The sequence below is a fragment of the Anopheles coluzzii genome, chromosome X, assembly GCF_943734685.1.
Source record: "Anopheles coluzzii chromosome X, AcolN3, whole genome shotgun sequence".
NCBI classification, from domain to species: Eukaryota; Metazoa; Arthropoda; class Insecta; order Diptera; family Culicidae; genus Anopheles; species Anopheles coluzzii.
Window position 1 is genome coordinate 21,997,287 of NC_064669.1, and position 24,020 is coordinate 22,021,306.

At 43.8% G+C, this 24,020-nt stretch overlaps 3 protein-coding genes across 5 annotated transcripts in view; 2 read left to right on the forward strand and 1 right to left on the reverse strand.

Moving 5' to 3' along the window:
• Nucleotides 1–24,020, reverse strand: part of LOC125906728 (uncharacterized) — a 363,957-nt gene that overhangs the window by 334,148 nt on the left and 5,789 nt on the right. The window lies entirely within an intron of this gene.
• The window catches only part of LOC120958021 (lachesin), a 234,145-nt gene that overhangs the window by 154,494 nt on the left and 55,631 nt on the right, over nt 1–24,020 (forward strand). For all 3 annotated transcript variants that reach the window (XM_040380582.2, XM_040380575.2, XM_040380561.2), the window contains exon 6: nt 22,459–22,550. In XM_040380582.2, the coding sequence (XP_040236516.2) occupies nt 22,459–22,550 (92 nt within the window). The remainder of the gene's footprint in view (nt 1–22,458; nt 22,551–24,020) is intronic.
• Nucleotides 1–24,020, forward strand: part of LOC125906744 (uncharacterized) — a 185,444-nt gene that overhangs the window by 142,490 nt on the left and 18,934 nt on the right. The window lies entirely within an intron of this gene.

Here is a 24,020-nt window from a genome sequence, read left to right on the forward strand (position 1 = left end):
GGTTTTGGTAGTACCGTTACTACTGTCTCAAGATCCTTGTTGATCTTCTTTGGATCCAGATTGGCTCCCGGTGGGATATAAATTGAGGCAATAGAAACGTCAAGATCTCCTAGCTTTGCCTGGATCGCGACGTATTCGATTACCTCGGGTGTGGGGAGGGGTATTCTGCTGAAGCTGTGACTGCTACGAATACCAATTAACACTCCCCCACCACGCCTATCGCTAGTTGGATCATGTCGATCTTGACGAATAATATTATATCCGGGGAAGGTAATATTTTTATCGGGTGAAAGCCAAGTTTCACTTAGGGCAAATGCATTACAATTATATTGCCCTAGTAATACCTTAAAAGAATCTATTTTTCCCAAAAAACTTCTGCAGTTCCACTGTAGTATAGTGGCCATTGGAGAAATTAATCATCCAAACGGACCATCATACTAAGACAAGGCCATTTTGATAACCACTGCTTGACCATTCCTCTTAGGAAAGGAAATGCCAGGGGAATCAATCTGGGAAGGGGTTCCGGGAGGTGGAAGGAGTCAAGGAGAGAGTGTAAAATCTCTGTCAGGCTTGGGAGGGATGGCCTGGAGAAAGATCTGGGTTCGCTAGGGAACGCCAGATTGCTGGGATTGGAAGGATTACGGGAACGTGAATGGGTGCGAGCATCACGGGGGGGTTTGGAGCCCTGGGGTTGGCGTGGGGTCGCGTTGTCGTGACGTCGAGGTGCCTTTTTGGGTGAAGCTTTAACAATTTTTTTTATCGTCTTTTTGTTTGGTACCCGTGTTGTATACAATCTTTTAACTCCATTTAATGGTGCCAGATTGGGCAACGGTTCATTACCCTCCAATAGGGAAAGGTTATCGAACGGATTCACATTTGAGGTGGACTTCAAAACATCGGCGTACGATCCTCTTGTATTCTGCAAGACGACCCGTTTGCGTTCCGATTGTTTTTTTCGGTAAACAGAACACAACGACATTTCGTGCCATTCCTGCTTGCAGTGAATGCATTTCTGGGTTTCGGCCTTGCATTCGGATGTTGAGTGCGATCCCTTGCATTTGCCACACTTCACGGAGTTTGTGCAGTAAAGCTCTGAATGTCCTATCTGGCTACATTTTGTGCAGCATGCTATTTTTTGCACAAATGGTCGACGGATGGGCACTCTGAGCCCTTCAATGTACAGCGTGTTTGGCAGGACTGTACCCTCGAAGGTGATCCGGAGTGAGGAAGTCTCACGGAACACCTTCTTTCCATCGACCGCACTTGAAGCGTAAAGTTTTTTAACTTCAAGGACCTTTACCCGAGGGGAGGATTGGTGTAGAAAAGCCCCTTGTCCGTACTTTAGGATGTCCTCTAAGGGGTAATCTAAGTCATCAATTACACCGACGACTTCCACCAATCCACCGGGAATATATACCCGGTAATCCTCCGTATAGGACGGATCGGCCGCAATAGCATTGGCTTGCATCCGGTCTTTTGCGGTGACCCGCAGCTTGTTTGGACGCGGGCGAATAATGTCTAAGACACCTGGATATTTTTTATAAACTGATGCCGTAATTGCTCTTACATCGAGCTGTTTATTTTTCGGCATGAAAAATACATCATGTATCCCGTTATAAGATGAGGGATACGCTCGGAATCTGGGATTCCCTTTCAACCCTTTCAAAGCCCCTTGTCCGTACTTTAGGATGTCCTCTAAGGGGTAATCTAAGTCATCAATTACACCGACGACTTCCACCAATCCACCGGGAATATATACCCGGTAATCCTCCGTATAGGACGGATCGGCCGCAATAGCATTGGCTTGCATCCGGTCTTTTGCGGTGACCCGCAGCTTGTTTGGACGCGGGCGAATAATGTCTAAGACACCTGGATATTTTTTATAAACTGATGCCGTAATTGCTCTTACATCGAGCTGTTTATTTTTCGGCATGAAAAATACACCATGTATCCCGTTATAAGATGAGGGATACGCTCGGAATCTGGGATTCCCTTTCAACGATTGACCCATGAATTGATCACGGGACGTTGAAGGTAAGGGCTCGTTACTAGCCTTTTTTTTCGCATTCTGTCCTGGATCAGAACTTTTTCGCTTAACTGTAGTAAAGCCATCCTCCGATTCATCCATCGGCTCCGCCTCCATGAGAGAGTCGGAGCGAGAAAAAAAAAACCCAACTGTGTGACGAGAAAGGATAGGTAAACAAGAGAGGATCACTTACCACAAGTAGACACACGAGAGCGAGAGTACACGACGAACGAGCGCTACGCACCTGTCCGACGAATGCGCTCTACACTCACAAACCTACACTACAGTACACACGCAGCGCGTATACACGCGCTGCACACAACTCTACGCACTACTCACTGTACGTACTATACACTAAGCACAGATCGCTTTCCGATTCTCGCACGTATTCCTATGCAGTGCATATGGTCACGGTCAGTGGCTTGTTGTCCGGCAAAAAATCCATCCACTTGGAGCGCGTATCGATCACGTCTGATTCGCTTCGTGGTTGGGGACAGAATGACGATAATTTTATCTGACGAAGATTCATGGTGTGTGATCCCATAAAGATTGGCAAATCTTGTTTTGCACTTGAAGGGAGATGATTCGCGAATTGAGGTATGGACTGTGTGAGCTAATCTATTAATAAGCTATGTATCGCACGACTTCGGCATTTCGATTATTTTAATTCTTCATCTAAATACTTTAGGCTTAAGCGTTATCATATCATTTTGGTTTAGATTTTCGGGGAGGTTCAAAAGTACATTAATTCGTCTTGCAAAATGTGGGGTACACAAAATTCCAACTTGGCTACAATCTTACTTACTTACTTATCCGGCGCTACAACCGCTTTGCGGTCTTGGCCTGCCTCAGGAGTGTCCGAAACCGCTCACGGTCTCGCGCCTTAGTCTGCCAGTCCGTTATCCCGGCCTTAATGGCGGACGCCTCCACGCCATCTTGCCACCTCAATTTGGGCCTACCACGCCTCCTCTGTCCTTGTGGACGGCCTAAAAAGACTTTACGGGCTGGGTCGTCCGTTTCCATGCGTACAACATGGCCAGCCCACCGGAGCCTGGCGAGCTTGATACACTGTACGACAGTGAGGTCGCCGTACATCTCGTATAGCTCGTCATTATAGCGGCTCCTCCATTGTCCTTCCACACATACGGGGCCAAGAATCCTTCTGAGCATCTTCCTCTCGAACGCGGCTAAGAGGGTTTCGTCAGATTTGGACAGTGTCCATGTCTACGTATGTGAGTACGAGGCGTATGTGAGTACTGGTACTACATAGGTACTATATAGTCCCAGCTTCGTCCGTCGCGACAGGTTCTTTGAGGTGAACTGCTTTTTCAGGCTGTAGAATGACCGGTTGGCAGCCAGCATCCTTGCGCGCAACTCAACTTCCATACTGTTGTCGTTGCTGACCTTTGACCCAAGATAGGTGAATTGTGGGACGACTTCAAAAGTGCGTTCACCTATCTGTACATCACGCCTACGTAGATTCGGATTATTTATTGATAGGCCCGCAGATGTTGCCACCATCAGTTTGGTCTTTGCCTCGTTTATCTGCAATCCGAGGTTCTCTGCCGCCTGCTCAATCCCTTGGTAGGCTTCTGCTACATAGGAGAGCCGCAGACCAATGATGTCTATATCATCAGCGTATGCCAGGATCTGGGTTGACTTATAGAAGATGGTTCCCGTAGTCTCCACCCTCGAGTCGCGGATGGCCCTCTCTAGCGCCAAATTGAATACGAGACAGGCAAGCCCGTCCCCCTGGCGCAGACCCTTGGTGGTAGCAAAAGGTCCTGAGAGTTTTCCATCCACCCTCACCTGGCATGTGACGTTGGTCATAGTCATTCTAACTAGCCTTATCAGTTTGGCCGGGATTCCAAATGAGCTCATAGCGTCGTACAGTTTTACCCTGGCTACAATCATTTTTATTGAAATTGATGGTGGCATGATTATGACAAAAAAACAGAAGTGGCTCCAATCGAACATCAATGATGTAACATTATAAGGTTGGAGCCGTGCAAATCGGAGAAATTCGGAGCCGAATGAATCCTTTACTTGGCACTCGGGGGCATTGAGATGATCAAATTCGGTGGGACCGACCGGATCCATTTCTCACTGTAGATTAGCCGCTCCGTGCGACAACCGATGACTCCAACGGTTCCGAATGGCTTTAAACGGCTCTATAGGCTTCGGACGGCACCGAACGGAACTGTTGGTTTGATTTGGCCGGATTCGAAGTTGTTATAGCTAAGATCGGAAATGGTTTTGAGCCGTGGATGCGATTCCGGCAAACAATCACTAGTTGTTGCAAAGTTTTCTAGTGTATGTATCAAGTTATTTTCTTTCCTTTTTCGCTTGTAGACAGTTGACGCAGATCTATTTTTCTATACAGAATGTGAAATTGAGTGTGCACAAAATTATGCTAATATTCAGAATTTCATCGAAACATAATACAACTGAGTTTGCATTCGATTCCATATTTCTTAAGGGTCTCGATTGATATGTACGTTTGTGTAGAATAAGTTTATGAGATGTTATGGGTACATTCATGTTAGTTTGGAAAAATATACCAACAAAAGGATAGTTCTTCTTTGGAAAAATTAATACACTTTGACAAATAGTCATAATAGATTGATGGTTTGCAGTGCTTTTAGTAATTCTCAAAATACTCTCGCGGGCCGCATTCAGAATCGACGCGGGCCGCCAGTTTGAAATACCTGTTGTAGCGCATCCACATCCAAAGCACGCGACGGGGTGGGGGATCGCGACGAGATAGAGTGGACGGTCACTTTCCCCGCGCTGTGTGTGTGTGTGGTTGTGTGTCTAGTAATGTAATCAAACTCGAGACAGATTTCGGCACATTTTAAATAATTATTTTATTGCCACTATACATCGTCTTACATGATGCTCAGAAGGACGTTGAAGCACCCCACATGTTCAAATTAGCACACATTAATGTGTTAGACCTTATCCTACGCTTGCTGGAAATTGGATTCTTCACCCACGATTAGCACGGACATCAAATGGGCTCTTCAGCAGCGACGCGGAATAAAATAAACCATCAACACACCGATAATATTTATACAGTGGAGCGCCATTTATCCAGGTACTTTTTATCCGGCTGTCCGTTTATCCGTGATGTTGAGAAATGACAGTTCAATACAAAGGTGACATTGCTTTTATGAGGAGGATATTTAAAAAGGTGGTTACAAGAGCTCATTATCATAACAAAAGACACGATAATTCAAGGCAAATATCAAATATTCTTATGGGAAAAACATAAAGTTAATAAAAACTGGGTTATTTTTATCAAAAAATAATATAATTCTCCAAAACTTAATCAGGAATTGGTGATAAAATATATCGGATGGCTCATTATCCGTATTATTCGCATATCCGGGCGAGGTCAAGTCCCGAGAAGCCCGTATAAACGGCGCTCCACTGCATATCCGAAATCAACTCGTTTCTTCTGCATCGGTCAAGAAAATACACAAATAAATAAATGTTTCCACCACCTACCAATTAAAATACACAACTCCAATGCACATATATGTTTCAACGGTGTATGCGCAACACACAATCAGCTGACAAAAGAAGGCACGCTCTGGAGCGCGAGTAAGGCAAGGCATGGTTGAAAGAGCAAGAGCAAGAGGAGGAAAAAAGGGTGCCAATATTTTAATTTTTTACTGTTTTATTGTTCCCCCGCCTTAAATAGTTCGCCAATATCTCTAACAGAGGACGTTAAAAAGTTGCCCGCCTCAGCTCATATTTCAGTGAAGTCCAGCGCAGAGTTCGCCACATTTCCTGCGCAGGAAACTGCTCATTTGCGCAGTGGGTAGTTTAAAGTTGCTGATGTTTTTCCAGATCCATCACCAATCAGTGGAAGGTGACTCCATAGCCAATTTGATGTCCGGAAATCTGTAGATCATCATTTGCCGCAAACTTTTGGTCGTCATGGTAGGTGCTAAATGGCATGCGATCTGCTGGATTACCTTCCGAAGGCACGTGTAGCAATACGTTGTAGCAATGGAGCCTCTATTTTGAGGATATTCATCACAAGCAATGTGCTTAACCATGACTTTTGGGTATCCCTGATGAGCAACGTACCAATTCACCAGCAACGGAAATGTGAAGATTGAGTCCACCTTGACAGCGTGGTTGGGCCAATTGTATCAATGGGACACGAAATCTCCCACATCAGTCTCGTTGGAAAGATATTTTCACGAATAGACGAACCTCTGTGAAGTCTGTACAAACACCTACCTGTTTTGTTCCTGCTGCTAATGAGCTTCGCACTGCCCGTTCCACTGCCTCTGTTTACTATCAGAACGTGCGGGGACTGCGCACGAAGGTCGATGAGTTTCGCCTGTCGCCCGCTGCACAAAGCGATCGAAAACTTCTCAAACTCTTGCTCAATGTAGCTATAAAGCAAGAACCAATAATGATAAAGCAAGGTGAAAGGATGGGGAAGAGGAGAAGGAGGGGAGAAAGAGAACGTGGGTGTGAAATATTTTTCGGCCATTATCATTTATGCGCCAACACGGTCGCGTACCGAAGGTTTTTTGTCAGTAAGAGGTATACAAAGACAGTGCGCTCTCTCGAACGACCGTAAACGCTTTAATAGATCAAGAGCTTTGATCGGTTCTTCGGACGTTTCTGTTCGGTTTCTCGATCGGTTTCGGCGGAAAGCCAGCTAGAAAGCGAGCTCAAAAACTGCTCGATTTTTTTGTGCGGGCGGTGTTGGAATCCAATTTTGATGTAATAGTGCTTACGGAATCCTGGCTCGATCCTAGCCTACCTTCCTCTTTGCTGTTTGACGATAGCTTCCGAGTCTACCGATGCGATCGTAGTGCTGACAACAGTACATGTACAGTACGGTGGAGATGTGTTGATTGCATGCTCTCAATCTCTGACGTGACGAGAACACACAACGATGCATCCATCGCTTGAGCTTGTGTGCGTAGTAATACAACTAGGCAATTCCCGATTACTCATTATTGCTGCATATCTCCCGCCAAGACTTGTCGCAAATGCTGCCACGCTCCGTGAAATCGAAAACTGCATTTGCTCATTATGCTCAATTATGCATCCCGGAGACGGTATCCTCCTGTTAGGAAACTTCAACCAACTTCTCGTCTCCTGGTCAGCCGCTGAACATAATCCGGATTTGCCATTTCTGCGTTATGAGCCGCGTACGCGATCGGCTCTCTCCGCTCTGTTTATGGACGAGATGCATCATAGCGGACTTTTCCAGATCAATGATAATCTTCACTCTCACTCTCCGCTTGGTGATGCACAGATATGGTTTTGATCGCTCCTGCTTATCCTAGTGTTTTAATGCGGCTTGATTAATCGTCTTGTGGCTGGTTTCTACTTTATCGCTTGTGACTTTTTCACACCTTTGCATCGATTGTCGTATTGTAATCTATTGCTGATCATTTGTGGTGTGCGATATCACTTGTTGTGTGCCTGCGTTCCAGTGCATCATAATGACTATCTGTGCACTTTGCTCTACGGCATTAAATCCAAACGGCGAACCATTACATTTGTCGTGTTCGGGAGTGTGTGGCCGATTGTTCCATGCTCAATGTGCCGGTGTCTCGGAATCCACGTTAAGTGAATCGTTGGCAGATTGTGGTCTGTGCTGGCTGTGCAAACAATGTGACGCCTTACGAAAATTGGAAAAGCCTGTATTGTTTCCCGAGATTGAGGCCGCCTTGGTCAATTCAATGGATGGCATTTTCACGTCTCTTGGAAACGCCATTAATTCGATAAGAGCATATCTGCTTCTTCGTTTTAAGCAGGATCTATTTAGTGAGAGTGCCGCGTTTGATTCCGCATATGTTAAGAGAGACGCACGGTTCCCTCTCCGATCATCACTACCCCTTGATCTACCATCTCGTCACCTCCCTCCGGTTCCCTGGCCGGCAGCGGCTCCTGCGCCTGCAATGCAGCAAGGAACGGGATCGGGGAGTACATATGATCCTGTATTTGTGGCTCCAAGGCCACAGTCATTGTCATGGATTTTTATGTCACGCTTCGACACATCTGTTACGAATAAGCATGTCATCACCATGGTTACAAATAGACTTGCGCTTGATCCATCTGACATTGTGGTGCGTCGTCTCGTTAATCTTGGCGCCAACGTCAAAACGATGTCATTTGTATCGTTTAAGGTCGGTGTACCTTCCAGCAAGCGCGGTGAAGCTCTCTCTCCGGCCACTTGGCCTCCATCTCTCGTGTTCCGTGAGTATATCGATTACCAAAATCGTCATCTCCCTGCAGTGTCAGGGAACGACACGCTCACAGATGAGTCGGCCAAAAATTTCGATAATGCAAGCAACACCAACACCGTTAAATCTATCGTTGCCCGACTGGATGCTCCCGCATACGACTCCTGTTCGTCTTTCATCGGCTGTCTGAGTACACCACGCTTGGCCAGCATGCCTTCTCAGAGTGCTTCTCTACCTTTGGCTCTCTCTCATCCACTGAGTGACACCTGTTCCGAGCCTATTTCCGTGCTTCCTGCTCTTCAATCAACCTCGTCGATTCCTTCATCGGTGTTCATTTCTGCGAGAACGACTGGATCCTCTCGTAAACCATCGAATCGGTCGCCTCCATATAACCTGCCTGCTCCTGTTAAGCGTACCCGTGCTGATCACGCCAGAAAACCGTCGTTGTCAAATAAACCAAATGAATAGCAAAGTATTCACTATCAGAACACTCGTGGGTTACGATCTAAATGTACTGATTTGAGGCTAGCGGCGGATGCTGCTGAGTTTAATGTGATTGTTTTCACTGAAACCTGGGCTGATGATTCTTTACCCAATAGTATGCTCTTTAGTGGTGATAAATTTATCGTTTACCGTTGTGATCGATGATAGTTGTGATAGTTCTCGTACTCGCGGTGGCGGTGTTCTCATTGCTGTTTCGACCAGTTTAGCATCAGCGCCTATTTCTGTAAATGCCGCGCCGCTTGAGTGTGTGTGGGTTGTGATTAAAAATGAGTGCTTTAATATATATATATATATATATATATATATATATATATATATATATATATATATATATATATATATATATATATATATATATATATATATATATATATATATATATATATATATATATATATAGGTGTTATCTATGTCCCATCCATGCTTGTTTCCAAATATTCGGAAAAGTAGCCGTGGACAAAGAAAGATTAAAAAGGAAAGAAACAGGAAGGGCTAGTGCTTCACGACAATGAAAGAGTAAAGCAGCAGGAATACCATCAGGACCCGGCACGAAGGATGGTTTAAGGTTACCTATCGCACGTAAAACAGAAGCAGTGCTTACAGAAACAAATTCAACATACAGGACATTGAGAGGGGCGAATGAAAGACTGGCCTCAAAGCTTGTAGAGTTATTTAAACCATTTTCATAGACACTCGAGAAATGATCAGCAAAAAGTGAACGAATGTCGTTCGGGCACGTAGCAAGCACATCACCAAGTGACATACTAGTAGGGAGGCCGTTATTGTTTCTCATAGAGTTAATGTAATTCCAAAACGCTCGAGGGTTTGAACGGAAACGAGATTGAAGACGCAAAACATATAATTTATGGCGATATCTGTTACGGCCAAGCTACACGTAACGGACGACATCGGACGATGCCATAAAACGTAAAACCGCAGATAAGAGATTCGCGTCGGGCCGGGCCGTGTCGGATCACAGCGGGCCGATTTTGTATGGGATTTGACAGTTGGCGTTAACAGATTTATGGCATCGTCCGATGTCGTCCGGTACATGTAGCTTGGCCGTTATATGATCTGTAAGCGGATGCTGCATATTTAAATAACCTACGCGTGTACGGTAAACGCCAAGTCCGGTAAGCACGTGTGGCCCGATTTCGATCCCTAAGCAGAGAGCGCAGATGGCGGTCGGACCATGGAGGGGAAGGAGGTGGTCTGAAGGGAGAAGAACAGGAGTTTAAGGAAGTGATAAGGATAGCATTGTACTGTGTCACAGCCTCATTGATGGACGTACATTCAAACAAAAATGACCAGTCAATAGAGGACAAAATTACACGCAGCCTAGCATAGTCAGCCTTCTTATATTTATAAATAGGACTAAAATTAACACTTTGCGTAGGGACAGGTAAGTTGGCAGTGGATAAATATTCAATTTCAAGAACAAACGGAGGATGGTGGGCGTCAATTTTTACAAAGGGAAGATCTGCCTCATAAACGGAACACGGCGCGAAGTTAAGAGAAAACAGAAGTATAAGGTCAAGCACGCGACCATTATGGTTTGGAATATTGTTTAGTTGACAAAATTCCATAACGTTGAATAAATCGACAAAAGGTGCATGACATACCAACGCATTATGAGGAGTATAGTGCTGGAAAGGTGCCGATAAATTTACAGATTTATCCACTGTAGAGAAGTTTGATTAAAATCACCAAGAAGAATAAGTTGATCCTTGTTACGCAAGCGGGCTTTGATATCGTGAACGCATTCTAAAAGTTTTTCAAACGTACGCATATCAGCTGCTAAGTAGGGTGGGACATAGATAACACCTATATATATATATATATATATATATATATATATATATATATATATATATATATATATATATATATATATATATATATATATATATATATATATATATATATATATATATATATATATATATATATATATATATATATATATATATATATATATATATATATATATATATATATATATATATATATATAGGTGTTATCTATGTCCCACCCTACTTAGCAGCTGATATGCGTACGTTTGAAAAACTTTTAGAATGCGTTCACGATATCAAAGCCCGCTTGCGTAACAAGGATCAACTTATTCTTCTTGGTGATTTTAATCAAACTTCTCTACAGTGGATAAATCTGTAAATTTATCGGCACCTTTCCAGCACTATACTCCTCATAATGCGTTGGTATGTCATGCACCTTTTGTCGATTTATTCAACGTTATGGAATTTTGTCAACTAAACAATATTCCAAACCATAATGGTCGCGTGCTTGACCTTATACTTCTGTTTTCTCTTAACTTCGCGCCGTGTTCCGTTTATGAGGCAGATCTTCCCTTTGTAAAAATTGACGCCCACCATCCTCCGTTTGTTCTTGAAATTGAATATTTATCCACTGCCAACTTACCTGTCCCTACGCAAAGTGTTAATTTTAGTCCTATTTATAAATATAAGAAGGCTGACTATGCTAGGCTGCGTGTAATTTTGTCCTCTATTGACTGGTCATTTTTGTTTGAATGTACGTCCATCAATGAGGCTGTGACACAGTACAATGCTATCCTTATCACTTCCTTAAACTCCTGTTCTTCTCCCTTCAGACCACCTCCTTCCCCTCCATGGTCCGACCGCCATCTGCGCTCTCTGCTTAGGGATCGAAATCGGGCCACACGTGCTTACCGGACTTGGCGTTTACCGTACACGCGTAGGTTATTTAAATATGCAGCATCCGCTTACAGATCATATAACGGCCAAGCTACATGTACCGGACGACATCGGACGATGCCATAAATCTGTTAACGCCAACTGTCAAATCCCATACAAAATCGGCCCGCTGTGATCCGACACGGCCCGGCCCGACGCGAATCTCTTATCTGCGGTTTTACGTTTTATGGCATCGTCCGATGTCGTCCGTTACGTGTAGCTTGGCCGTAACAGATATCGCCATAAATTATATGTTTTGCGTCTTCAATCTCGTTTCCGTTCAAACCCTCGAGCGTTTTGGAATTACATTAACTCTATGAGAAACAATAACGGCCTCCCTACTAGTATGTCACTTGGTGATGTGCTTGCTACGTGCCCGAACGACATTCGTTCACTTTTTGCTGATCATTTCTCGAGTGTCTATGAAAATGGTTTAAATAACTCTACAAGCTTTGAGGCCAGTCTTTCATTCGCCCCTCTCAATGTCCTGTATGTTGAATTTGTTTCTGTAAGCACTGCTTCTGTTTTACGTGCGATAGGTAACCTTAAACCATCCTTCGTGCCGGGTCCTGATGGTATTCCTGCTGCTTTACTCTTTCATTGTCGTGAAGCACTAGCCCTTCCTGTTTCTTTCCTTTTTAATCTTTCTTTGTCCACGGCTACTTTTCCGAATATTTGGAAACAAGCATGGATAAGGCCAGTTTTTAAAAAGGGTGATCGTGGTTGCGTCTCTAATTATCGTGGCATATCTATTTTATCGGCGTTCAGCAAAGTCTTTGAATCTGTTATCCGTTTACCTCTAATGGAAATGGTGAAATCGTGGATCATTCCAAATCATCATGGCTTTATGGCTGGCCGCTCCACCACTACTAATCTTATGGAATTTGTTTCCTCAGCACTCTTAAATCTGGACTCTGGCATGCAGGTTGATGCTGTGTATACCGATTTCAAAGCTGCGTTTGATAAAATCCCCCATTCTCTGCTCATTGCTAAATTCAAGAAACTTGGCTTCTCTCTTTTCTTTCTTGAATGGCTACAATCATTTCTATTGAATCGTTTTTGCTGTGTTAAATTGAATGACGGGTTTTCTTATGAGTTTCATTGTTCGTCTGGTGTGGTGTGGCCCAGGGTAGTGTCTTGAGTCCTTTACTTTTTTATTTTATTTGTCAATGCTGTGGGCTCTGTTCTTCCATCCGATTCCTTCCTAATGTTTGCAGATGATTTAAAAATATTTTGTCCTATCACTGACTCTAATTCATGTGTCTCTCTTCAATATCTGTTAGACTCCTTCTCCTTTTGGTGTTCTGCAAACTTTCTCTCTCTGTGTATCGATAAATGTGCTTGTATATCTTTCTCTCGTAGCACAAATGTGTTGTCTCATAATTATTCATTAAACTCTATTGTATTGAATCGTGTTAATGTCATTCGTGATCTTGGGGTTCTCCTTGATGCAAAGTTGTCATTCAATCAACATATTGAGCGCACCATTAACCATGCCAATAGTTGGGGTTCTCCTTGATGCAAAGCTGTCATTCAATCAACATATTGAGCGCACCATTAACCATGCCAATAGTGTATTAGGAATAATTTGTGCTATGGCAAATGATATGCATGACCCTATGTACCTTAAAGCCCTTTTCTGTAGCTTAGTCCGCCCTATTTTAGAATACGCTAGCGTTGTGTGGTGCCCAGTCAGCTCGGTATGGATTGAAAGGGTTGAAAGTGTTCAACGCAGATTCACCCGTATTGCGATTAGGTGGCTTTTAGGGCAATCGGGTGCTTCTCTTCCCCCTTATGAATTCCGGTGTCGCATGCTTGGTTTGATGACCCTGCACAATCGTCGCTCTGCTTCTCAAGCTTTGCTTATCAGCGGTTTGCTTCAGAACGAGATTGATTGTCCTTCACTACTTAACAGAATAACGCTGTACGCGCCTGCTCGCTTTCTTCGACGCCGCGATTTCCTTCAAATTCCGTCGAGAAGAACGCTTTATGGCACCAATGATCCATTTTTTCGATCCCTCCAACGCTTCAACAGTGCCTCTGGTGTGTTTGATTTTCATATCCCCGCTCAATCCCTTCGCCCCCTCTTCCTTCAGTTCTTTGACTCCCTTTTTGTTTCCCCATCATAATTATTTTATCTTACTTGTGTTGGCTGTGTTACAAATTGCTTGTTGTCCAGTATATGTTTTGTCTAGCTAGATTTAAGTACTTGTTTGTTATCATTAATTTTAAGTTTTAGTCCATAAGTTTCCCTATATTTAGCCCTCTGAGGCAAATATATGTATATAAATAAATAAATAAATAAATAAATAAATAAATAAATAAATAAATAAATAAATAAATAAATAAATGCAGACTTGGTACAGCCTCCTCCCGTCTTCCTAACCAACACTATGACCCCGTCAACGAAACTTTCAGGAATCTTTACTAAGAGGGCCTCATTAAGAACTAGAAGAAGCTCTCTATTTATGATGCTGAATGCACGGTGATAAAACTCTTTGGGAATTCCATCCGGACCAGGGGACTTTCTCGAAGGTGACTTTTTAATTGGATCGAAAAGCTCACCATAAGTAAACTCGTCCATGCAAATTTTGTTGGCTTTGCAGTTCTCGGGAAAAACGCGTGTGCTTGTGAATGTTGTTTCTGTGGTCGTTGTGGATGTGTCGGATGTTGTGTATAGATTTCTGAAAAAGCCCTCAACATGAACATTTATATCCTTTAGCTCAATTAAGGACGATCCGTCATCAACCGTCAGCTTGTCGATCACCGTTCGCCTCCTCCTTTGCTCCCCTTACTGAAAGACCGACATGCCCTCTCCGCATACGCGTGTTTCATTAATGCGGGTGAAGTCCGCGGAAAAACATTTCTGAAGGAGAACCATTTGTCCTTTTATACGATTTATATTCACTAACTCGTTAGGGTCCGTGACATATCGATCATAGGCGGACTTCAACCCCCTGTACAGCAGTTCATGATGCAAGCGAAAACTTTGGTACCGTTCATTCGTTTTCCAACGGAAAACGACTTTATTTTAGGCTTCGTGAGCTCAACCCACCACTGTATCCACGAACCGTAATTTCTACGCTGTCTGGTCTAATAGTTCCACTTGCATCCGAACTCCTCCAGGTTTGCGTCAGTTAATACATGTGGTCTCAGTTGCCAATAGCCATTGCTGTGCGAACGGCTCGGCGGGATTGGAAGGCAAACACGAACGGTAAGCGCCTTCCCAACCGGAATTATCGCGCGATTTTTATGTGTATCGATCATTTTTCTCATTCTAACATTCAGAAAAATTTTCGTTCTGCCTCGCTTTTCTGGGTGTTGGTCTGGTTTTGCTCGCAACTTGGCTATGTCACACCAAACATCCTCATGTTTCATATGGCTCTTCTCTTTCCATCGTTAGAGAGAAACTCTTGCATCTCGCTTTTCTGGGACTTGTCCAATTTCGCTAGCTACATCAATCGTTCACGCAAGCGTTCTCCTCTCGCCCGCTATTTGTATCATTGTACAGGTACAGTATCGGACAGAAAGATAGGGCATTGGTTTTTTAACACACCGTGCACCCGTTGGGCCAAGTTTATGTGTGGTTTGTATGTGTTTGTGTGTGTGTGTGTGTGTGTGTGTGTGTGTGTGTATGTGTGTGTATGTGTGTGTATGTGTGTGTGTGTGTGCATGTGTGTGTGTGTGTGTGTGGATGTATGTTTGAATGTGTATTGATGTGTGTGTTTGTTTCACAAGTTGGTCGTTTCGGATAGATTTGTAAGTAGTTTTTTTGTGTTTTGGGTTAGGTTTTTGGTGTGATAAGCAGGACCACCGCCCTCGCGATCAGTGTGTTTTCGATATATTAACAATGTTACGGTCTTCTTTTGCCGTGGTCTTCTGAGGACGTCCGGTTGACTTGCGCGTTTCGGTTGTCCAAGCGCGTTTCAGTTGTCTAAGCACGTTTTGGTTGTCCGAAGCGCGTATGCCACAAAAGTGCGCGATCGTTCCATTACGAACTCGATCCTTTTGCGCTTAATGCCAGCAGCAGCCATTCGCTTTTACATATGGCGCTGATAATCGGTACAACGTTTACCTCGACCCATTGTTACTAACATTGCTTGCTTGGACCGTCAAGAACGCGCTGGTTAAAAACATGGACACGGCTGATTCCGTGCTCAGCCTGCGTTCTACTTCTATACGCGATGAATTACATCGTTGTCGAGCAGCGAAAACATCGCATGGATAAAAACTATCAACGAGTACGCGAGTAAGCGTCTTCCCTTCAAAATCGAGAACAGAATACTGCCGCGCTCATGAAACAAAACGCACATTGAAAAGAACTCCTGCGCGCCAGCTGAATGCACGCACAAAGTTTCTCATGCGCACACAACGTGCAACGCAGAGATGCACGAAGGCCTTTCAATGGCGTGCACTGGAGAAACACCTGTGAGGGAATGCCGAGTTCATTGCTATTGTGCGCGTGTCCATTTTGCATCGCTGCGCATGCACATTCATCAATCAGCACACCTGCGTTTTCGTCCGAGGAACAAGCGCTGCTGTCGATGCAAACTTTAGTTTTTATCCAAGCGTAAACGCACGATGTTTCACATGATAACACACATAATAAGAATAATTTCAACGCAATATGACATCATGGCAAGCTATGTTTTTCAGACACAAACCCGCGCACTTGCAAATACACATTAAAAAGCACACTCTCTTTCTTCTACTACACACACACACACATGCACACACACACACACACACATACACACACACACACACACACACACACACACACACACACACACACACACACACACACACACACACACACACACACACACACACACACACACACTCACACACACACTCACTCACTCACACACACACACACACACACACACACACACACACACACACACACACACACACACACACACACACACACACACACACACACACATACACACACACAAACACAAGTAACGTGGCAAAAAAAGTGCACGGTGCATTGAAAAAAAAGGGTCCTATCTTAATGTCCAATACTGTACTCCCCGATATACGCTATCAATGCGGACCGGAGACAATAACGTATCTCGAATATTAGCGAAAGTCGAATTTCGAGGTTTTCAGTCAAATTATAGCTAATTGTCGTATAATTTTGCATGAAGTGGTAGGTTTTAGCCACTAAATTAGTTATTTGATCTGATTTCAACTAAAAATTACAATTTTATACCTTTTGAAATGGTTTATAATACTCAACCAAAAGGGAATTTGTTTTGCATTTGACATTCGATTTCTCAAATAAGTACAATTTGCTCAAAGAACTGTCAAATATAGAAAAAAGCGTATAGCGAAATTGCGTATTTCGAGTATGGCGTATACCGAGGAATACCTGTATATTCACACGAGGAAGGCGCTGGTTCGCGTTCTCATGAAAAAGTGGTAGTGTGAAATCAAGTTTGCAAGCAGAAGGACGAGTCGATGCGTGCTCGTTTTTTTCTCTCGTGAAACCACTACGGAAAAACTATTTGGTAAGTACAGTTTTTAATAAAGGGTTACATCAATCTTTATCAAACTAAATGGTATTAATAATCGTGATATCAAATCATATTCGTTTTCTATAGAAATCGTAACACACGCACGAACGGAAGTGAGCACGGACCACGATAGAAACAATATTCAATTGGTTGGTAAGTATTGCGCTTCGCGTTAAATGGAACAGCTGTTGGCAAACCATTTAATATTTCCCTCTATCCCAAGCAGTGCCGAAAACAACAGAACAGGAGAGGAAAGAAATCAGGAACGATAATCCAACGTGCTACCGCCTGGGAGAGGAGAAGCAGCAGGAAGAATTTTTCACGTGTGGACACCATTCGACGAAGACAACGCTGGATGAAAGGAAGAACCAGGAGAGAAGGCAGGCAAGACACGTACCCACGTGTGTATCCCGCACCGGTTTTCGGCAGTGTGAATTGTGTGAGTATGTACATTTGTATGTGCGAGTAAGAAGGTAAAATAAAGAGCGTAAGCATGTGCGGAATCGACAAATGAGAGTAAGAGCTTTGTAGGGAGAAAGAAGAGAATGAAAGAAATTGAGAAGGGATGTAGCATACAGAAACCAAATGTATGATACACGCTGTCACACGGTTGCAAAAACCTTCTCTATTGTTCTGCTATCGAGAATAATTTGACCGGGTTATAGAGAACACTTTTACAATACAAAAAAACCGGTTGCAACGTGACAATGTCGGTTGGGTTTTGATCGGAAAAGGACAAGACATGCATACTGGTCGCTCTTAACTGTGTTTTAAGTGAAGAGGAGACATAACAACGATTGATACGTGAACCCGAACCACTTGTGACATAAGAAAACTCCAATGAGCTACCTCTGAGAAACTCCCAGCTGTCACACATGCCCATGTTGCATACAGCGTTTTGCAAAGAAAGGCTAAAATTTTTCGCACCCCCCGCTGCGCAAATTCGAGCAGTTTCCAGCGCAGAAAATGCACCAAAATCTGCGCTGGCCAGCGCAGATTTGGCCTGGTCTCCCGCGCTGTTCTTCAGCGATTTCTGCGCTGGGTCGCGCAGTTCGGGCAGTTCGGACAGTTCGGACAGTTCGGGCGGCGGCGGAGCAAAAAAAAAAACGGTCAAAAAATTTAAAAAAAAAATGGCGCCCATTTTTTCGTCCGCTTCTTCCTCTCCTCTCCCTCCTTCACCCTGGCTTGCCTTACTTGAGCTTCAGCCCGTGCCTTCCGCCGCCAGCTGATTGGGTGTTGTGGTGTATGCGTTCATACTATATGTGCATTGCGGTTATGTATTGTTATTGGTGGGTGTTAGCATTTATTAATTAGTGTGTGACCTTGGGACGATGCGGGAGAAGCTGGATTGGGATTTAAAGTGTTATCGGTGTATTGATGGATTATTTTATTTCGTGCCGCTGCTGATGAGACCATTCGATGCCCCTGCCAATTGAGGGTGAAGAAGCCTATTTAAAACAAGCGTAGGAGAACGTCTAACACTAATCTAATATTTTTTTTAATTTGAACATGTTTGATGCTTCAACGACCTTCTATGCATCATGTAGCACAGTGTATAGTGGTTATATATTTTTTTTAATGTGCCGAAATCTGTTTCGAGTTTTTGGGTCTCGACACACACACGCACGCACACAGCGCGGGGAAAGTGACCGTTCACTCTATCATGCCACGATCCCCCACCCCGTCCGGCGCTAGGGATGAGGATGCGCTATATGATAGCTGATGTTAGCGGATGGGGAGGGGGGTTTGGTGGGGGGTGCGTGCTTGCGTGCGCGCTTTCGTAGGTGCGTTCTCGCGTGCGCGCGTTCGTAGGTGCCTTATCGCGTGCGCGCGCGCGCGTTTGTTTGTGTGTGTGTGTGTGTGTGTGAGTTTGCGCGCGTGTTTGTATGTGTGCGTGAGTTTGGAAACCCCAGAACTATTTGATTCTGATGGGTACATTTTCATCCGCTGCGGCTACAAAGTCCATGCATTTTCGATCTCGCTACTTGAGAGACAACACAACCATTGGCATTGGCATCTTTGCGATCGGCTCTGCTATTGGGGGTGTTAAAAAGGCACACGATCGAAGCGAACGTGCATGTGATATGTAGCAAATTTCTTTCCCATTCCGCTAGCGGACGCAAGTGGAAACAAAACTTGAATTGAATTCATACAAAAGAGGATTCTGGATTTGTTTATTACGGTGCGCGTATGGTGCTGCACCAGTCCGTCCAGAATCGGGCGGCTTGTTGACTTGTCGGTATCGTGACGCCGATTGACCGGCAATGCCTTGGAATGGGTTCGGATCGGTAGATTCATGTTTCGGTCGAGTGCATTCCGTGCATTTGTCGCGCCACAGCAGTAGACCTGGCAGCACCAAAGTCAAAACAAAAACCTTCCCCGAGTGTGGACTGCTATGCTAAGTTCTTATTATTATTATTCTTATTATTATTGGCGTAATAGCCAACGCGATCATGCCGGCCTTTTCCGGACTTGAGTACCACGTAGCCAGATAGTCACCTCTTTCTACGGCGGACGGTTCATACGCGGTTAGAACCCACGACGGGGGTACTGCCACACTGTCTCCTGCTCGATGTATACGCTGCAGGCAGGGGGATGGATGGACCTCCACGATAAAAAAAAAAAACACCGTCATGAACCAGCGGCGGACCTAACGGTAGGCGGACTAGGCGGTCGCCGATGATCTCTACAAATGTACAGAGTATTAACGACAAGGGCCCCCGGAGAGATGGTCGTTAGGGCTCCGTGGCTGGAGAACCATTTGCACCTCCCCTCCCCCCATGGCGACAACGATTTTAGGGTCTGTGACTAATGATCGTAGGAGTCCCATGGCCACCACCCCCGCCCCCCCATCCAGGATGCTGGTTTCACAATCAGCTTGCGTTCTTGATGCTGGTGGAACGGAAAGTGCGAAAATCAGCGCCGGGCTGAACGTGTCAATGCGAATTAGAGTTCTGCGCGATGCACAACAAACCCTCCTGCGTGAACTAGCGATTCCATAGTCATTTTTACGTGGCAGCGTTTGAACTCATTGTGCTTTTTTGGTTTGATTTGTGAAAATGCAACTTCATCGCCGCAATGTTTGTTAACGACATTTTTGGCGCCACAACAGCTCGCGAGCATTGACCACACGCGAGAAAGAGATGGCGCTATGGAGGGAAAAAGCACGGACGACGGCTGACAGCGATTGGCCGTCTGACGCACCAACACATCCAAACCTTCGGCAGCATGCTCAGGCGAGGGGTATGAGGCGGAGCCAGGGACGGGCAGCTCGACGAGCTGCTTGACAAATTTGCCGTTGGAGGGAAAAAGATGGCATGATAAAATTCTCCGAACGCCATGATTTCTTCCGTCGCTTTGCGCAGCGGGCTGCTAGATTTTGTCGTGCGGGTATGCTTTCCGCACGTTCAAGCGTAGGCATAGTGACGTAGATGGCACTTTGCGCAGTGTTGCGTTGCACCATCTTCACATCCACACCCGTTGCTGCCACTTTAAAAAGGAAGTTCACGGTTTCTTCTAGGGTGGGTCGCTTAGGAGCCTCCGAATAGTCGATACGGAAGGTGTTCCTTCCGTATGTTTCGGTCGTACACATTATGGCTTGCAAATCAAAACAACAACACGTCCTCTCTTGTTGACGTTTGCAAGCGAACTGTCATTTATCATCAATTTAAATAATAATAATTATCAAAATAATAATAATAATAATATCACAATAATAATCAAAATAATAATAATACAAATAATAATAAAACACAAAAGTCAGTCTGGACTCATGTGGGCGATCTCGGTGGTTAGAGATAAATAAGTACCTGACGGGTATTGTAGACAAGGATGCAGACAAGGATGGAAGGAGGCACCTATGGATCGAAGAGACTGGCCATATCTGTACGAATAGTTCTGCTGTTGCTGGCGGTGCAAATTTTCGAGTTCAAATGTGTTTACTTACTTTGTTGAACTAAATCCTTCTTGTCTCTATGTAATTTATCTAATAGTCGTATTCAACGGTTTGAAGATTTTTTTTATAGGTTTTTCATAGTTATAGTACTCCCAACGGATATGATTCCAATTGAAATGCGCGGCAAACAGTTCATTATTCGAAGGAAATACCTAGAACCTAAGCTGTCACGAACACCGTAGTCCTATCCGAATTCTTCCTACTTCCCACTCCTTCTGAATTCACACCACTTCCATCGACACATACACAGGTCGCTTTTGTTTACTCATTGTGCGGTATAGGGTACAATTTCATGCGTCAAATTGCATCAACCGCCTAGTTTGTTTTAATTTTTGTTTGTTTTGTATTGTGGTTGTATACCAACGAATACAATTGAATCCGCCAAGCAAGAACAGCTATTGGCGCCGCAACCGATCTTACAGGGTTTCGAATCATATAAGGGAATAGTTCAATCACTTACCCGGCGCTCTAACACCAATCGAACACGACATCAAACATGAACAATGTATGGGATTTGACTTGTTTGAATGTTTGTGTCAGACAGTGCACCTCCATATGATTATATGGGTTTGTCCGTGTCGGATGTCGTGTTCAATTGCTGCTAGAGCGCCGCCTTAGGGGAATGTTGCAAATCGGTAGAGGAATATTGCAAGCAAGTTGTGGATGTTTGCAATTACTTAGGGGAGTGTTGCAATCAATTAGGGGAATTTTGCAAGTGTACTGTGAAGCTGTCGTTAGACGGTGGGTGCCGGTGTAAAAAGCTTCGAATGGATACCGATGATGTTTTTTTAAAAAAACATCATTTGGAGTTGTTTTCGTGTGGGATTCTGCTGCACACATGATAAACTAAATAAATCCTGCTGCGGAGCCATAATTAAACAAGATAAGTTAGTAAGATTGACGAAAATATTTTAAGGTATTTACAGCGGCACCCACAGTTTGATGACAGCTCCACAGTACGCTTGCAACATTCCCCTAATCGATTGCACAACTCTCCTAAGTGATTGCAAACATCCACAGCTTATCCATGCAATATTCCCCTACCGATTTGCAACATTCCCCTAAGTAATTGAGGTATTCCCTTATATGATTCGAAACCCTGTAATGACATCCATTTGCGAGAGAAAGACAACATGAGATTGCGAGTGAGTGTGAATCATCATGGCTGCCTCGAACACCATTTCAGTTTAGTTGGAGGGGTATGGAGCAGCTTGGGGGCGGGGTGATCAAAAGCCCCACATTAAACAAGCGCCATAGGAGGGACGGAGATCGCACAAGAAAAAGTGCGAGAGGCAGTGACATTTTCGATCACCTTGCCCAGCGGGTAGGCTATGATTACATTTTACCATTTTTAAGTATGGAAGACCATCAAAAATTCTGATAATAATGAAATATGTATAATAAACATTGTTTAGGATGCAACATTTGAATATCAAATATACCAACTAATCGGGAAATTGAAAAAAAATCAATGACAGTGATTTTTTTTTTTTAGGGCTAAAGGATATCCGGAACCTATCGTTACCTGGCGGCGCGAAGATGGAACGGACATAATTCTCAAGGATGCAGCAGGATCGAAACAAATTGGTTTGTATATGTAAACGAAGTAACCGTGTGTAATCGAAGTAGTCTTTAATAGATTTAGGAACGATCGATTCATCATAAGTTAGTCGCAAATCATATGTTGAAGAGAACGGTCGTATAAAAAAAAACTTGTTAAATAAAACATCTAAGGTGTTTCAAAGAACCGAGTTAGTATATAACCATTAATATATTGATTGTATTTCATCAATAATATTATCAATAAATAATTTTGAATTGTTTTTTTTTATGTTTTACTAGCTGATTTATCCAGTTTCACACGGGATAACATTAATGTCTTTATTAAAAATAGAAGCATATGCAATCCGAGGAATAATAAAACTATTACAACGATTTTATCCCAACGCTTCGTTTCTGATTATCTTACGTAATAACTTCTTATCTGATGTTGGTAGTTAAGATCTGCCATAGTAATCATTCATTTGGATACCAGTTAGTTGATTGGTTTGCCCAAATACCAGGATAAACAGTAGTGAATATCAGAGACTCGATCCATGCAAGAGTTGGGCACATGACAGGCATTATTTTGATAGTATAATTATTATTATTCTTCTTCTTATATTTACTGTAAACGTCATTCGTGTACATACCGGCCTTTAAAGGCTTTCGATACAGTCCTTACTACAAGTTTCTTACTACGAGTCGTATGAGTTGACGACTGTACCATGGGAGTGCCCCTTAACTTACGTAACTTAAGTATTTTCCAGCACATTTTCGCGTTTGCTACTTCATTGAAAAGTGTTGTGGACTGCCGTGCCGACCCCTGGACTTGCAGTGGTAGTTGCGCTACCACTGGTCAATGTCCAGGGGACGACAGTGTGTCACGCACACTGTCGTACGCGCACTAAGGCCCGTGTCTGTGCTCCATCGCATGCGATTTTATCGCACGTGCTGTCAAACGCTTTTTCGTGTAATATTGCGATTATTTGGATGATTTTAATAATATAACGATTATGAAACATTAAGTTGAGATTGTTCCTACAAAACAACACACATTTAGTTTGACAGATAAAGTCGGATGCGGCGTCCGACGAAATCAAAAAAATTTGATTCCGTCGTACGACAAAATCGCACGTCCGACGTTATCTGTCAAATCTCATATAAAATTTTGACAGGCCTTCCGATAAAATCGCACCCGATGGAGCACAGACACGGGCCTAAGCGCGGGCCGCTTAGTGTGTGTCGTGCGCTCGAACAAGAGAGGTGTTGCGAGCAGCCGGTCGTGCAGGGCTCCCGGGAGGGCACGGTAAGGCTGGCATGCGGCCGAGTATTTTAATGTGTAATTGTGCTTGTTAGTTGTATTTATTATTGTGTACTGTTTATATTAGTGTTAAATAAAAGTACCTGAGTGGCAAGCAATAGAAGACACAACAGTGGCGACGAGGATGGGATTCTCTTGCTTAACACTTTGACCGCCTGACGAGACAGTTTTTCGAGTGAGCACGTAGTACATGG